The 15,273-nt window shown below is 42.8% G+C and overlaps 1 protein-coding gene across 1 annotated transcript in view; it reads right to left on the bottom strand.

Annotated features, from left to right (window-relative positions):
• Positions 1–5,858: 5,858 nt before the first annotated feature.
• Positions 5,859–15,273, bottom strand: part of has3 (hyaluronan synthase 3) — a 12,207-nt gene continuing 2,792 nt past the window's right edge. The window contains exons 2-5 of the mRNA XM_034132914.1: positions 10,468–10,561; positions 9,833–10,383; positions 8,934–9,035; positions 5,859–8,730 (exon numbers count right to left, since the gene is read on the bottom strand). Coding sequence (XP_033988805.1) covers positions 7,801–8,730; positions 8,934–9,035; positions 9,833–10,383; positions 10,468–10,561 — 1,677 coding nt within the window. The 3' untranslated portion in view covers positions 5,859–7,800. The remainder of the gene's footprint in view (positions 8,731–8,933; positions 9,036–9,832; positions 10,384–10,467; positions 10,562–15,273) is intronic.

Raw genomic sequence — 15,273 nt, forward strand, 5'->3', positions numbered from 1 at the left:
GTAACAACAACAATTTCCCAATTTGGGATCAATAAAGTACTATCTATCTATCTATCTATCTATCTATTAAACTGACGTTATATTAACCTCCGCTACACAGTGTATTTTGCTTTAATAAAAAATGTTGATCACAAAAAAAAGGGTTATTTTGCGATTTGGCAAATCTGAGTCTGCGAGTCCGCACTGCTGTGTGTTGCACACACAGTGAGTCAGGATTTGCGAATCCGAGTCTGCTGTGGACTCGTGCATGACGGACGAGTCTGCTGGATCTCTGGATCTGCTGCTATATACGGCTCCGAGTCCGCACGAGTCTGATCCGCTGTGTGTTGCAGCGAGTCAGGATTTGCGAATCTGCGAATCTGCGAATCCGAGTCTGCTGTGTGGACTCGTGCATGACGACGAGTCTGCTGGATCTCTGGATCTGCTGCTATATGGTTACGGCTCCGAGTCCGCACGAGTCTGATCCGCTGTGTGTTGCAGCGAGTCAGGATTTGCGAATCTGCGAATCTGCGAGTCTGCTGTTGGAGCCGTCGGCTCCTCTGAGTCCCCACGAGTCTGCAGGAAGTTTCACTGATCCGCGTCCCCTCCCCTGAGCCAAACGATCACTTCTGGCAGGCAGCTATCCTGTATACTTGCTAAAGGGTAGGTAGATGGACTTGGGGTACGTTGTAATGTGATTTTACATGTTATAAAGAGAGTAGCGAGTGACGCAATTTATAGTTTTAATTTGTACGTCACACCAAGTGTGGGACTCAAGGACTCGGGTTAATGGAGAGGGGAGACTCGTCATGACCAGCTCATTTCTAGGATCCGGGTTAATGATCCGGATGAATCAGGACTCGCCCATCTCTAGAACACACTGGAGCAGACACAGGACGAAACAGCATGGGTAAGCGATGGACGTAAACTTTACACAGTGTTCACTTCTACAATTAATGCAACTTAACGTCATGATATATACACGCTCAAACATATTATTTGCACACAATGATTCATCTCAACCGCTGTCAATCTTACACAATCATAAAGACTTTCGTCGCTCTCGCTAACTCCCCTCTCTTTTCAGGTGGAGCCGAGGACCCGACCAGCATCTGCCAGACGACATTCCAATTAATAAGGTTTAATCATTTAATAGATACTACATCAATAACTAGTATAATTTATATAAAAATATGCAAATATGCAATGCCAAACTGTACTGTGCAAATCACGCTAATAAAGTGCAAACTGTTCACTACTAAAGTGCTGAGTGACATTATTACTGTGCAAAAGGAAGTTGTTATATCAAGTGCAAACCCACATGTGCAATATTACAAGGCCCCAAAGCCATCAGTCCATAGTAACGAAGTTACCTTCGTTACATTTCCTCCTTCCTCTCCCGAAAGAGAACAGTACCTCACTCCTGCAACACTCTGGACAGAAAGTCTTACGACGGCACTGACAGGTAGCATCCAGATCTTGGCCATTTTGCTCTCCTCCATGTGTCTGCACTCCGTCCGGTATTTCTTGAACTGTTCACTGTGCTGCTGAGTGGCTCTGACCTTCTCCAGCTGCCTCTCCGTCTGACCCTCATCGTACATCTTCCTGACAAGCTCATCCACCAGGAGCCTCTTTTTGAGGAACTCGTTGTACGCCTCCTGTCTCTTGCGCTCCTTCTCCATGCGCTGCAGCTCCAGCTTTCTCTGATACTGCACCATTTCCTCGAGCCGTTTCTGCTTTAACTTCAGTTTTTCCCTTCTTTTCTGCGCTCTGGTCTTGGGCGGTTTACCTGGACTTGTCTCCCAGTCTACCACATAAAAAGGCATCTCAGCGAGTTTCTGCGCTCTTGCGGCAACATTATGAGGTTTGACTGGCTGTAGCACTGGTTTCAACTCAACTTGGCTAAGTGGCTCCCTTACCTTTGCCTCAGGGCTCTCAACCTCACATCTTTCCCTGCCAGACTTTCAACCTGGCTGGTGCACTAGACTAGGTCATAAAGTGTGGGAAGATCATTACCAAGAATAACTGGGTATGGCAATGTTGGGGCTAATGCTACAGGCAAAAGAAAGGTTTGGCCTCCTACAGTCAGACCTCATTTTCTTAAGGATTTATACTTGGAGAATGTATTAAATACTGCCCTCTACTTATTAAGAAAATACATCATACAGTATGTCTTTGTCACGATCTGTCACACCAGTTTGCTGTTTTATTTTGAAAAGTGTTCACCCCCTGTGTTATTTACTTCCTGTCTCTGTGTTTTCCCTGCTGTTTGATTACCTGATTGTGTTCACCTTGTGTCTTTGTGTTTTCCTGCCCTCCCCAGCAGTGTTTTGTCCTTGTGATTATTCTTGCATGTATTTAAGTTCTGCTTTTCTGTTAATTGTTGTCAGATCCATGTATGTCTTTTTTGCAAGAGTTCAGCTTTTTGTTTGTTGGAGAGTTTTGTTATTTTGACTGGTGCCCTGTACGACGAAGCCAGTTCAACAGACCCTGGATATCTTTGAGTTATCTGGTTTAACTAACCCTAACAAACGAGATCTCGCTAAGCGGTCCTAAGACGCTGGTTATCAACTCGGTAAATCAACCCAGGGTTTATGGCCCAATTCCAATCCACCCCTACACCCTACCCCTCCGTTTCGCGCGGAGGGGCCGCCACATTAAGTGCTGTTCCAAACCAACGAGTGTGGAGGGGGAGTGGGTTATCAAGCCCTCAAACAGCGAGGGTGTTTCTCAATGTCAAGGACGCTTCCTTGGTAGGACATGTCTTCCGAGTCAGATCCTTCAGAGGCTAGGCAAGAATCCTTCCTTGCATCGGAGAACGAAGAATGGAACAGGCTAGCAAGAGTGCAGGTGTGCGTCATATGAGAGGCCCCGCCTTAAATTGAGCGCGATTTGTTTGAAGACTCATAACTGATTTGCGAAGATGTAGCCTACTTGAGTAACTGTATTTTGTAAAATGATCATCTCTCCAGGACAGAACCACTAAACTAACATAAAACCTTCTCCTTCTGTTTGCAGCCTTGAAAAAGTCCTGGAGTATAAGCAGCCATAAGAAAATCATAAAATCACCATCACCAATCAATAATAACATTTGAATTCATATCATACTTGATGTCTGCAAACCTTTTTTACACATATTGGTGCACGTTGTAGCATAAACCACAAATATCAACAAAAGAGGCAAAGTCAAAACAAGGTTAATTTAAATTATTTATTTAGGTGCAAAACGCTCTAAGGTCTCATTCAAACCTAATAGTCCGCTTCTCTGGTGCGCAACAGACGACAGTTTGTTACATTGTTTCATTTTTCAGAAGGTTCGGTTTATGTTCACACGGGCAAAACTCAAACGGACTATAAACTTTAAACACACATTTACTACGCCACTGAACATAGCCTACTTACATTTAAATGTGTACTGCCTGGATTCAGCCATTTTCCGCCAAAGATTTGGGAAATTGGTCCGTGTGCAAAGCATTGTGGGGATTTTAAGACCGCCGAGGATACACATGTGCATCCTCGAAATTTACCGCAACGAAGGACTCAGTCCTCAGTAGAATTCCAAGGATCCTGGACATTGGATCAGTCCTTCGGCGGGATTCGATGACGTAGCATCCTTGAAATAGTGGCTCTGAAGGTTCACAACCTCATGATAACCTCATGGTTTTTTTACTTAGGATCATACCTGTGTTTAGTCATACCTATGCCTTTTATTATAAAGTTGTGTATATTTACATACAGTTACGGCATTTCCTGTTTCTGGCGGAGAGAGGGGAGTTTGTTCCAAAAGCTTGCCGCTGTATTTACACCCTCCATCTGAAAGGAGGGAGCCTCGTTTAGCTGCGAGTGTCACTCCGCCACGGAGTTCAGTCCGTCACGGAGTGGGAGTGGGTAGTGTGTGATTTGGAATTGGGCCTCTCTGTCCGGCTATAGAGAGCCGAAGTCCCTCCCTTTCAGGTGGAACTCCATGGGACCTTATTTCGGAAATATTATGCATTGAAGTCAATGGCGAGAGAAAAGTTATCTTTCGATCCCGTTTGAATTGTGCCATGAATTACACATATGATGTTTGTCAATCTTAAAAAATCATTTCCAAGTCAAAAAAAATTATAATTGTCGTAAAACTGTGAAGTAACACTTTTTTTTGTGTGAAACCGCTCAATGAACTACATCTCTGGTCTTGCACAACACACGTCACCAACACCAAGCTGGCCTCACGTTGGCACATTTCACCTCTTTCTTTCAGAATGAGGCGAAAAGTATTAAACAAGGAGAAAATCACTACAAGTCTGGGCATGTTGAGAGCTGTACATACACAAAAGGGGAGTTAGTCGGTTCCGTAAGAGCCAAGGTGAGTGTTAAACGAGTGTAATGTGTAAAGTTAATTTCAGCTAGCTAACATTAGCTAACAAGGTACAGTCCCGTGTTTTGTTTTAGCAACTAGTTTTCTCATTAAGAACTGCGTGATCGCTGTGTATGCTGTGGATAACATTTGTGTTGGCAAGGGCAAGGTACACAGAAAACTAGTTGCTAAAAAAAAACACAAGAGTGTACCTTGTTAGCTAATGTCAGCTAGCTGACATTAACGTTACACATTACACTTGTTTAACACTCACAGAAACTTTGTACAGCCGGTCCCGCATGTTGGCTCTTACGGAACCGACTAACTCCCCTTTTGTGTAATAGCAGCTCTCAACATGCCCAGACGTGTAATGATTTCCACCTCCTTTAATGCTTTCCACCACATTCTGGTGTTGGTGACGTGTAATGTGCGAGACCAGAGATGTAGTTCATTGAACGGTTTCACACACAAATAAGTGTTACTTTACAGTTTTACGACAAACTGTGACTTTTTTTACTTGGAAATGATTTTTTAAGATTGACAAACATCATATGTGTAATTCATGGCACAATTCAAACGGGATCGAAAGATAACTTTTCTCTCGCCATTGACTTCAATACATAATTTTTCCGAAATAAGGTCCCATGGAGTTCCACCGGAAAGGGAGGGACTGCGGCTCTCTATGAGCGCGTTCACGTGAAAGGGGCGGGGTCAGCAACATTTGACCAATCACAAACATGGACAAGCGTAGGCCTACTGACAGCAGCACAGCGTCATACTTCCTGAATGAAAAGTAAACTATAATATGTTTGATGCGTACATTAACAGTTTTATGATATCACTGCCCCGTCTAAGACACAAGTGGATCTGACTTTAATTACATTTGACTTGTGTTTCGTCAACTTAATGTGTTGCTTAAAATAATACTTCTGCATACAGTGACAATGTAAGTGTTGCACGGCCAGATACGGCCGTCAGAGAAGCTGACACAGATAAGGAAATATGATATATTATGATATTATATGATCGATGATGTGATTGTTGATGTGATATGAATGATAAGACACGTCTGCGTCTTTCCTGCATACGGAAGTTTAAACTGTATTTCTTTTATCCTGTAATATGACTTGATAGCTTTAAATTCCCCACACTGAGCTCTGATTGGTCAGCAGGCGGTGCTTTCACTGAGTTGATCTCTTATCTGGAACCAGAACACCTAACCTGCTCCGGAGCAGGTTAGGTGTAGAGCTGCTTCGTAGTACAGGCCTCTGATTTGCCTGTCTAACCTGGAATTAAAAGTATTTTTGTTGTACAATACTTTTTGTCCTGCATGTGGGTCCACCCCCCCCCCCCCCTCTCAGAGAGTGAGATGCTGTGGTTGCTCGGCAGGCTCCCTGGTGTCTCTGTAGGAGGAACTCATGTTCTCCCTTAAAGTACAGGCTTCAGCTCCTTAGCAAAACAGACAGAAAGTCAATTGAACTGAACAAATGTGACCAGCTGCTACTACACCCCAATTACTCTTTTATGACACTAGGCAGATTGTAACAAAATAGCATTGATTACTACAACTGGTTGTGTGTAAATGATCATGTCTGAGTGTTTCAGGCCGTTAATGTTTACACATTGATTCCTGAAAATGTATTTATCTTTTCATGTAAACTTACAATACAGTGAACAAAATAGCAATAGGGAAAATTTCAATGCGGTCATTTTTCAATCATAGAGACATTCTCTATTTGGTATAAATGGGAGGATTGTGTCTAAAAAAGGAAGCATTTTTAATGACTTAAAAATGTCAGTATGCTGTGATGGCCTGAGACAGAAGAGACTAGGCCTCTTGCATCGCTGGTTAACGTCAGAACCAGCTAATAAACAGTTTCCTGTTAATCTGTGTCCTTTTTTAACTTCCAAGTTTAAATTTAGACATCCCGCCCAAAATAAAATCAATATGAACACAACTTAAATGGCGTAAGAGGAAATGTCCACAGCCCAAAGCAAAAATACATTCCTCAGTGAGGATAATGGTTCTCACACTTGACAAAATGTGTGAGCGTTAAGCTTTTGAAACACAGGCTACATTTCACCGAATATGATCTGAAATCATGTCCATTTTTTTAATGTTGGAAGCAATAAACAGATTAAGAGCAAAGCTGTCGAGTCACTTCAGGAGAAACTGTTGATGGAATGAATAAACAAAGATTACATCTAAACATGTATAAAGTTAAGAGAACAGGTTCCTGTAGTAAAACATTTGGCTCATTTGGCACCTTTACAAATATATAAAAGTGACCATATAAAACCTCTCAGAGTGACTGGGTGACTGATTCGCGGTGGAAAAGGGGTAATAAAGTTGGAGGCTGTCACTGCTGGAGGCCCAGGATGGTGGTAAAGGCATGTTTGACAGGCCGGGTGAAAAAAAGGAAAAATCCAACAAGTACTGTAAAGCATTACTTTTGCTGCTGAGAATAGGATTGAAAAAGATTCATATTTTAAAAGACATGGCCAGTATGGAGGAGAATGATTACAGAAAGCAACACATCTAAAGTACAAATGGCATATGATGAGTATTGAACTAAGATTCACTTGTAAAAATACTATCTTTATGGTGAGAAGAGGCCAGATTTTCACATGGCTTTTAATAAACTACAAACCATCCGTGTCCAGTGTTCACAAACAATGAATATACCATATGAATAGACTCCAGCTGTAGCTGGCCTTCATGCACAAATTGTGTGGAAGGCTGTGTGTGTTTCCTCTGAGGAATTATTTACTCCGGCCTCTCTGCATTCTCCTGTCTCGTTAGGGTTCTTCATTTCATATTTCTATTTCAAGTTGACACAGAGCAAATGTTCATCTGTCATGTATAATCCCTTCTTTACTCTGTAGGTATTGGTAACACACATTTGCTTTGTGTTCAGTCCGAACACTTATCAGACTGAGGTCCTCTTTGTTTGTAATAGAGGTGCTGGGACTCGAGAGAATTGCTTTGCTGTGTTACTTCTCATTGTTTGTTCTTGAGGCTCAGCTCCTTCACATTTCATAACAGCTCATCACTATCATAATGACACGAATAACTGAAACACCAGCAAGTAAGACCTTTATATCTCTTAGTCTCATTTTGTCCCGTGTGCTGCTATATATTCATTAAAAACACTTTACTGCACACTTCTGTCACAGTTACAGCTAACCAGTACCCATGAAATACCGTATTTTCTTCTGAGCATGGCATTATTACTTCTTTGAACACTTTATAAACTCAATCAGTTCTGTTTGGTTTGGTTTTTCAATTTGAAGCACCATTGAGCATCTGAGTCTCATACAGCTGGGTGGATTTCTGCTGCTTAGATGTCAGATTCACACCTCTTAGCACTCGTCATAAAGATGTAAGTGTGGTTCACAGCTCACCTCTGGAGCAGTTCACAGTGTCAGAGACATTGCTACAGTCATACTGCAGTACAACTCTGTGTATGTGTTTAGCATGTTTATGCCTCAGCGTATGGCAGGTGGTACTGCTCCTCCCTCTTGTTACATCGCTTGGCTACGATGGCCAGGTAGAGCACCAGCAGAATGATCCAGTAGCAGGCGTAGAGTATCGTCCCCACTATCAACAAGACCTTTTCTGTCTCACTAAACGGCTCCTGTGTTTCACAGTAGATTGTATACATCACACCTCCGAGCAGTACAATAGCCCACACTGTGACAGGCACAGCGCCGATGAAGTTGACCACGATCTTCCTGCGGCCTGAAGTGCCCCATCCAGCCTTATTGATGGTGAGCAGAGCAAATATTTTGGCAGGAAGCAAGCTGGACATGTAGAGCAGAGAGTAGAGTGACATGAAGATCATGACCAGGCTGCCACGAAGGAAACAGGCGTAGGTGGCCTTCACCATCCCAACCAGTTGGACCGTCAATAGAAAGAGCAGAATGTTCCACAGCCTTCCACGGTAGAAGAGATGGATGACTGTGGCAACCAGGAAAAAGGGGAAGAAGCCGGTGACCACAGACTCATAGGTCATCCAGAGGCTGTGCTTGTGGAACCACAGGGCGTTGTAGAGCCACTCACGGAAGTAAGACTTGCTCCATCGAGTCTGCTGGTTAAGCCAACGCAGATACTGGGTTGGAGTCTCAGTCTGGCACTGCGATCGTGCAGTAAATTTAGTCTTGTAGCCGAGGCTGAGAACCCGATTGGTGAGGTGGCGGTCGTCCCCGAAGCTGCACTTGGAGCCCAGGAAGGTCTGATGGTACCAGGGCTCCAGGAAGCGCTGGAGCAAAGAGTTCCTATACATCCCCAGAGGGCCGCTGATACACTGGACGCAGCCAAAGTAGGACTGGCAGGCCCGCTCGATGTTGAAGGCCATCCAGTAGCGCACGCTACTGAGGAATGAGATCCACGAGTCATACTTGTTTAGGATCTGGAGGATGGAAAAAGCAGAGAGAAATCAGTCAGAACAAGTTTATCGAGGAAAATTAATTCTAAGGATTAATTGTACATTCATGCCATGCTGTAAGGAGCCTTCACACATGGTACCGTTAGGGTCTAAGTTGACTTGTAGACTAAACATCCTGGGGCTTAAATATACTTTTACATTTGTATACGTTTACAATTGAAAGGTACCTGTACGTCTCCACCAACTCCTCCCACCATTGGATCGTCCTCAAGGATCTTCAGCATTTCAATGGTACATGCTGGGTCCAGAACGGTGTCCGAGTCAGACACCTGAAACAGGATACAACAAACACAGAAGGTGCAATCATTCTGAGAATCACACAGACCTAAACATACAGTATACATCCTTTGGTCAAATTAAGGCTGCAGGTGTTTCAGAGCACTGAGTAGTATTTATGCTCATGAGTGAAATGAGAGGCTGCTGACAGAGATCCCAGCTGGGTAATTCTAACCACAAGGAACTGGGTCAGCTGTGGACGTGACCTTTGACCCAAAGCAAGGGCACAGAGGGCATGCAACAGCTGGCTGTGTTGTTCATTTGGATTGGAGGGCAAATAGGTAAATACAACAAGTCAAATGTTTTTAGTTGTCTTGGGTTGCTGTTGTATTATAAACGGGTTTAAGGTGAGTCACAGAAGTTTCAAATATAGTTCTACTTCCTCTTTGATTTAAGATTGTTATTCGCCTTAACATGTAGTTTAAGGTTATTTTTGTCTGTGGAGACTCAAGAAAACAGAAAGGCAATGTGAGGAAACGAAAGAATCACATGTACCTTATGGTTCTGTTTAAGCACACTGCAGTGTTTCTACAGTAACCGTTTTGCTTCAAACACACTGCTTACATTTAGCAAATAATGTCCAGGTTTAAGTCAAAATGTATTCAGAGGAATGGTGATATCTGTTTACACCAGCTAGGAAGCAAGGCCGATATAAATACCAACAATAAACATGAGCACATTTTTTATTCTGCAATCGATGTGGCAAACATCAATCACATGTTTTTACGGTCCAATCCTTTTATGTATACTTGAATTGTACATGCATACGTTTTCTGTGTGTGGCCCTTACCTGCACATAATCCACACTGTCCCCCAGTGCTTTAAAGGCTGTGTACATCACCTCTCTTTTGCCCCCCCACTCCTGCATGATGCAGGAGTACCGGCAGCCTCTGACCAGCCGGGCCACCCGTGCAGCCTCCTCCATGTGCACCGTGCTCCTTCCTCCGTCTCCCACTCCTCCTCCTCCTCCCCCATCACTGTGGTAGTTTCCCTTCCACACCATACTGCCAGCTTGGTCAGCCCCACCCATGACCTCCTGGAAAATGTCAATCATGTAGCGGTCTTCTGGCCGGTTCCCGTCCACCACTAGCACCACCTTCAGGCCAGGGAAGGAGATCCGGCGGATGCTGCGCAGGCACTTCCTCAAGTAGTCCGGGTCCTCCTGGAAGGCAGCGATGCAGAGGGCCACGGAGCGACGCAGGTGCTGCGGCCGGGCGGGGGTCCTCATCCGCCGGTGCTCTAGGAAGGCAAAGAGGCTCTGGAGGAAGAGATGAAGGGAGAGGAAGGCACCATAGAGGCCGAAAGAGAGGTGGTGCTGCTCAGTGTGGATGAACTGGTAGCCTGAAATACAAATAAAAGACAAGTTACATTTGCATGAGCATCATTTGTTGTGATTCTCATGTACTCTGTGTTACTGTCACTAACCTGTGACATAGGCCAGCAGGATGGTGAAGAGGACCACCGCAGCAAAGAGGGTGGTGACCACGATGTTCAGCGCATTCCTGCAGCGAGAGGGCATCTGGGGGAGAGGAGAGGTTGAGGACAGGGTTCGAGTTATAATCTGAGCTTTATGGGGGTCTTTAAAACGCATGCAAACACACACACACACACACACACACACACACACACACACACACACACACACACACACACACACACACACACACACACACACACACACACACACACACACACACACACACACACACACACACACACACACACACACACACACACACACACACAAGAATAAGAGGACGGTCAAAGAGAGGGTGAAGTGAAGGAGGAGAACACGAGCCAGGCCAGGAAAGAGAAAGAGCAAAAATAAAATTGGGCCTGTGTAAACTGTTTTAATCACAGCAGCGATTAAAACAACCTCACTTATTGAATGGATTTTCTCTGTATGCTTTTAAGTGAGCATGTTTTAAGTATAAGCAGGTCTGTTGTGAGGTAAGACTCAGAATCTTGCTGAAGGCTCTGACAGAGAGAGCTTGTAATTCATTCGTTGACCTAAGTGTCATTTCCTGTTTCCTGTGTGTTCTGTGAAACCTTTCATTGGCCGGCTGGAGTCAGTGACATCATGGAAACATGGTGGCAGAAGAACATGAAAAATATACTACCTGCCCAGTGTGCAGTCATTACATCTACAGTACTATTCTTACTATTCCACTCTTTCTATTACAGGGACTACATATTTACAACTTTTAACAACAGAAGAAGTTAGTTGTTAGTGTTAATCCAAAGTAAAAACTCACCCTCTGCTTATTAAGTAAGTACCCAAAACCTTAAACAACAACAACACACATTCTGGTACTTCAAGTGTCCTGGTCCAGTGAATAATAGCTGATTAATAATGTACTACCAAACGTATTCATCCATCTTCACCCAGCCGTCCAGTTTGTTGCTAAGTAATAGTCAAACTTGACTAAATAGTTAAAAAATACCTATACATTTTTTAGTTTGCAAAGAGTTACCCCTGTCTTCCCTAAATGTACATATTGGTCCCTGGTACATATTTGTACATGTACAGGTACACTGTAAATAAATACTATTTTAAAATATGATTTTACTTCTGCTGCTCCAGTAATAGTTCTGAAGCCTTTAACACTACAACTAATGCTGCAATCAGTAGCTACTGCTACTGCATACGACTATGTACTATGTGAGTATACTCCTGGTGATATAGTTATACTACAACTAGAACTATTGCTACTGGTACTACTGATGGGGCAAACAGTCACCAGGAAGAAGGAATAGTACTACTGCACTTTAAGAGTTAAACTCCTGAGGGGAGACTTATATATATCACCATTACTTTTCCCCACCAGACTAAATGAATTTAATTACTTTTTCATATCGAAGTTTTTTGAAATGGTTAGTTTAAATATCTAGTTATCTCATTTAATATGTACTAATCTGAAATCTAAATATTGGATAAAGCCACGTTCAAAATTCTTGTTTCCTTTAGTTAAGATGTTAAAAAAATTTACAGTGCAGATTTTGGATTTTCCTTTGTATGATTTAAGTGTAATAAAAAAATCAACTATGCAACCAGAGGTGGGAAAAGTACTCAGATCTTGTACTTAAGTAAACGTAGAAGTACCAGAGTGTAGGAATACTCTGTTACAAGTAAAAGTCCTGCAATCAAAATGTTAGTAGTAGAAAAGTATTCTCATCAAAATATAGTGAAAGTAGCGACAGTAAAAGTAGTCATTGTGCAGATTGGTCCATTTCAGAATAATATATATGATATGTTTTATAATGATTGATCATGAAAGTGTTCTCAAAGCTGGTAAAGGTGCAGCTAGTTTGAATGACTTTGTATACTGCAGGGTAGCTTGTGGATTTACTCCAGGTGGAACTAAAGTCTGATTCAACACTTGATTATATTTCACATCATTCATCCACATCTGTGAAGTAACTAAAGGGATTAAATACATGTAGTGGAGGAAAAGTACACCATGTACCTCTGAATCTTGGTTAAGTAGAAGTACAAAGTAGCAAATTAAAATACTGAAGTAAAGTACAAGTATCTCAGAATAGTACTTAAGTAGGCAAGGCAAGGCAAGTTTATTTATATAGCACCTTTCAGCACACGGCAATTCAAAGTACAGTTAGTTACTTTACACCTCTGCATGCAATACAGCCCAGAACCGTCTGAAGAGGACAGGGATCTTTGAACTGCAATCTTTAAGTGAAAGAACTTAAGGATTGAACAACACCTGCCCATCTGTTCTCCCCTCTTTCATGTCCTCCCCCCCCATCAGGCCCTCTGGCGCTCCCTCTTTCCCTCTCTCCCTCTCTCCCTCTCTCCCTCTCTCTCTCTCTCCCTCTCTCTGGGTTAATAGTTCTAATTAAAGGCCAGTCAGGGTTTGGCCAATGCTTGGTCAAAACTTTGGAGGAACAATTCTGCCCTTTCATTCATGAAATTACCTCCTGCAGCGCACACCCCCTCCTCCCCGTCCACCCCGCCCCCCCTCAGACAGCCTGATATTAATGGAGTTACATTCAGCTCTGAGACGCTGGCTGGCACACACACAGTTTTCCTCCTCTGGGGTTCATGTATAGATGTACATCCTGGCACTGATCACACGTTCTTCACAGATCTACATTCTGAGCAGAGATCCAGAGAAACGCTCTGTGCGGGTTCTGACAGTGGAATGTAGTCCTCTCTGTTAGCATGTATGATCCTGAATTATTCTGGAGAAGAACGTCAGATCAAATGCTGACCACAAATCCATCACATACAAATAGAAGATAAACCTGCATGTTCAGAATATTCAGTGCAATTTCCTGAAATACAATTAATTACATTTAAATGTTGTTTGCCAAGCTTTTCAAAAATGTGTGCAATTTCCTTGTGTAGCTCAAACATGGAAATATTGTGTTCAATATTATTATATTGCAAATTGTTTTGTATTTAGATATATTATATTATATTGATATTGTAGTTTGTATTGTACTTAAATTGTACATATATATAGTATGTAATATGCTTTGAGCTTCTGCTTGAGGTATGATCTATGGTTATGATCTCAGGCAGCATGCCTTAATGTCCGGGGGCCAGATAACAAGCAGACAGTAACATGGACGGTGTGATGGGCCACAGTCACCATAGGTATTAGTCATTAGGACAGTGTGTGTTTGTGGGGGGGCCGGGGGGGTTGTCATTTATAAGATGTCTGAATTCCTTTTCTCTCAACAGCCCAAGGAAGCATATTTCAATGAACGGTAGATCCAAGAGCTTCCAGTATCTCTCTGTTCAGAAAAGAAGGTTTTTTTCTGTCACAGTGCAGCAGAAGTAACGTCACCATCAAGGGGCAAGTACTTCTACTTTAAATCCACAAAAACCCAACCGCATTTAATCAATCAACCTTTGAAAGATCATAGGAAAAAATAATTGAGCTAATCACCTTAGGATCTTCGGTAGGAACTCAATCTCCCTGGTAAACGTGGTCAAAATGGCCTCTCTGACTTATTAGGTCCTCGTAGAACTGGTGATATATAAAACCTGAAGCTGTCACTCTGTATCCCCCCACATATCCAAAATGATTCTGAAGTGATGCTGGTCAAATTCTCCCACCACATATACATGTGTCTATGTCCAGATCCAGATTAGGGTGCAGATCATTACAAGTCCAAATTAAGATCATTATAAAGAGGATGATAGATGTAAATCAAATGTAAAGAAAAGTGTCATTCCAATGCTCCCAGATTCAAGTCCTAGTATTCCCATTTCTATCCCAGGAGTTACATGGAAGAAACCCTGCACACAGGTGAGGAGTCGGGGGTGTGGCTTCAGGACAGGGGCTTCACACAGGGAGGGAGAAGGAGGAAGGGAGGGGCATGGGGAGATATGTCAGGATGGAGCAAGAGAAGGAGTGAGAAGTGTCAGGAAACAGGGCTGCTGTAGACTGTGAGTGCAGGCTTCCCTCAGACCCGCCCTCCCCCTCCCTCTCCCTGGAACAGTGCTGCGTGGACACAATACATTTGGCATCCTGTGTATACTTAAACTGTACTGTTAAACTGGTTACATTTTGTGGACACTTTAGGGGGCACATACTATGAATGTATAAATATACAACCTGTTGTATATTGATTTGGTTTCATCAAAAGAGGAGAAAGCATGTGACTTCAGCGTCTAGAAGCTCTATTTTGCTAACCCTCAGTGAAGGGTTCATCAGCACAGGTTTTTGCTACAGCTCATTCAGCCTTTTTCATTCTGGTGGAACATATAGTATATGCCATCTTTTATACATTTCCCTGAAATTCAAGACTAGTTTGTTTTAATATAAAATCTTCTCACACATTCTCTTATGAACCTGTCTTTATGAAGGTAATAAAGTACTAACTTTTCATGTATACATGTTGAATGTCTCTATGGAAGTATACACCAGAGGGAAGCCAGTTCTGAAGGTGAACACACTGAGAAGACACGCTCTACATGTTCAGTGTCATGAGGAAAACTCTGGTGAAGATGTTGCCACTAGATGGCTCTGTGTTGCTGATCTGATCAAATGCTCTCAGTAATGACGGTGATGCAAATGTAACGCAGTTTGTCTTTTATCCAATGGAGAATACCTTTATAACTACAGGCTTTGAAATCAGCTGTTATAAGTCATTAGAATCCTTTTAATTTGTTGGGCAATTCATTACCTTTTGTTGGACAGTTACAGTAAAGAGGCACACAGGAATTGGATGGAGAAGACCAGACACCCAGCAGAGGTCCAG

This window comes from Trematomus bernacchii, unplaced genomic scaffold, assembly GCF_902827165.1.
Source record: "Trematomus bernacchii unplaced genomic scaffold, fTreBer1.1, whole genome shotgun sequence".
Lineage (NCBI taxonomy): Eukaryota > Metazoa > Chordata > Actinopteri > Perciformes > Nototheniidae > Trematomus > Trematomus bernacchii.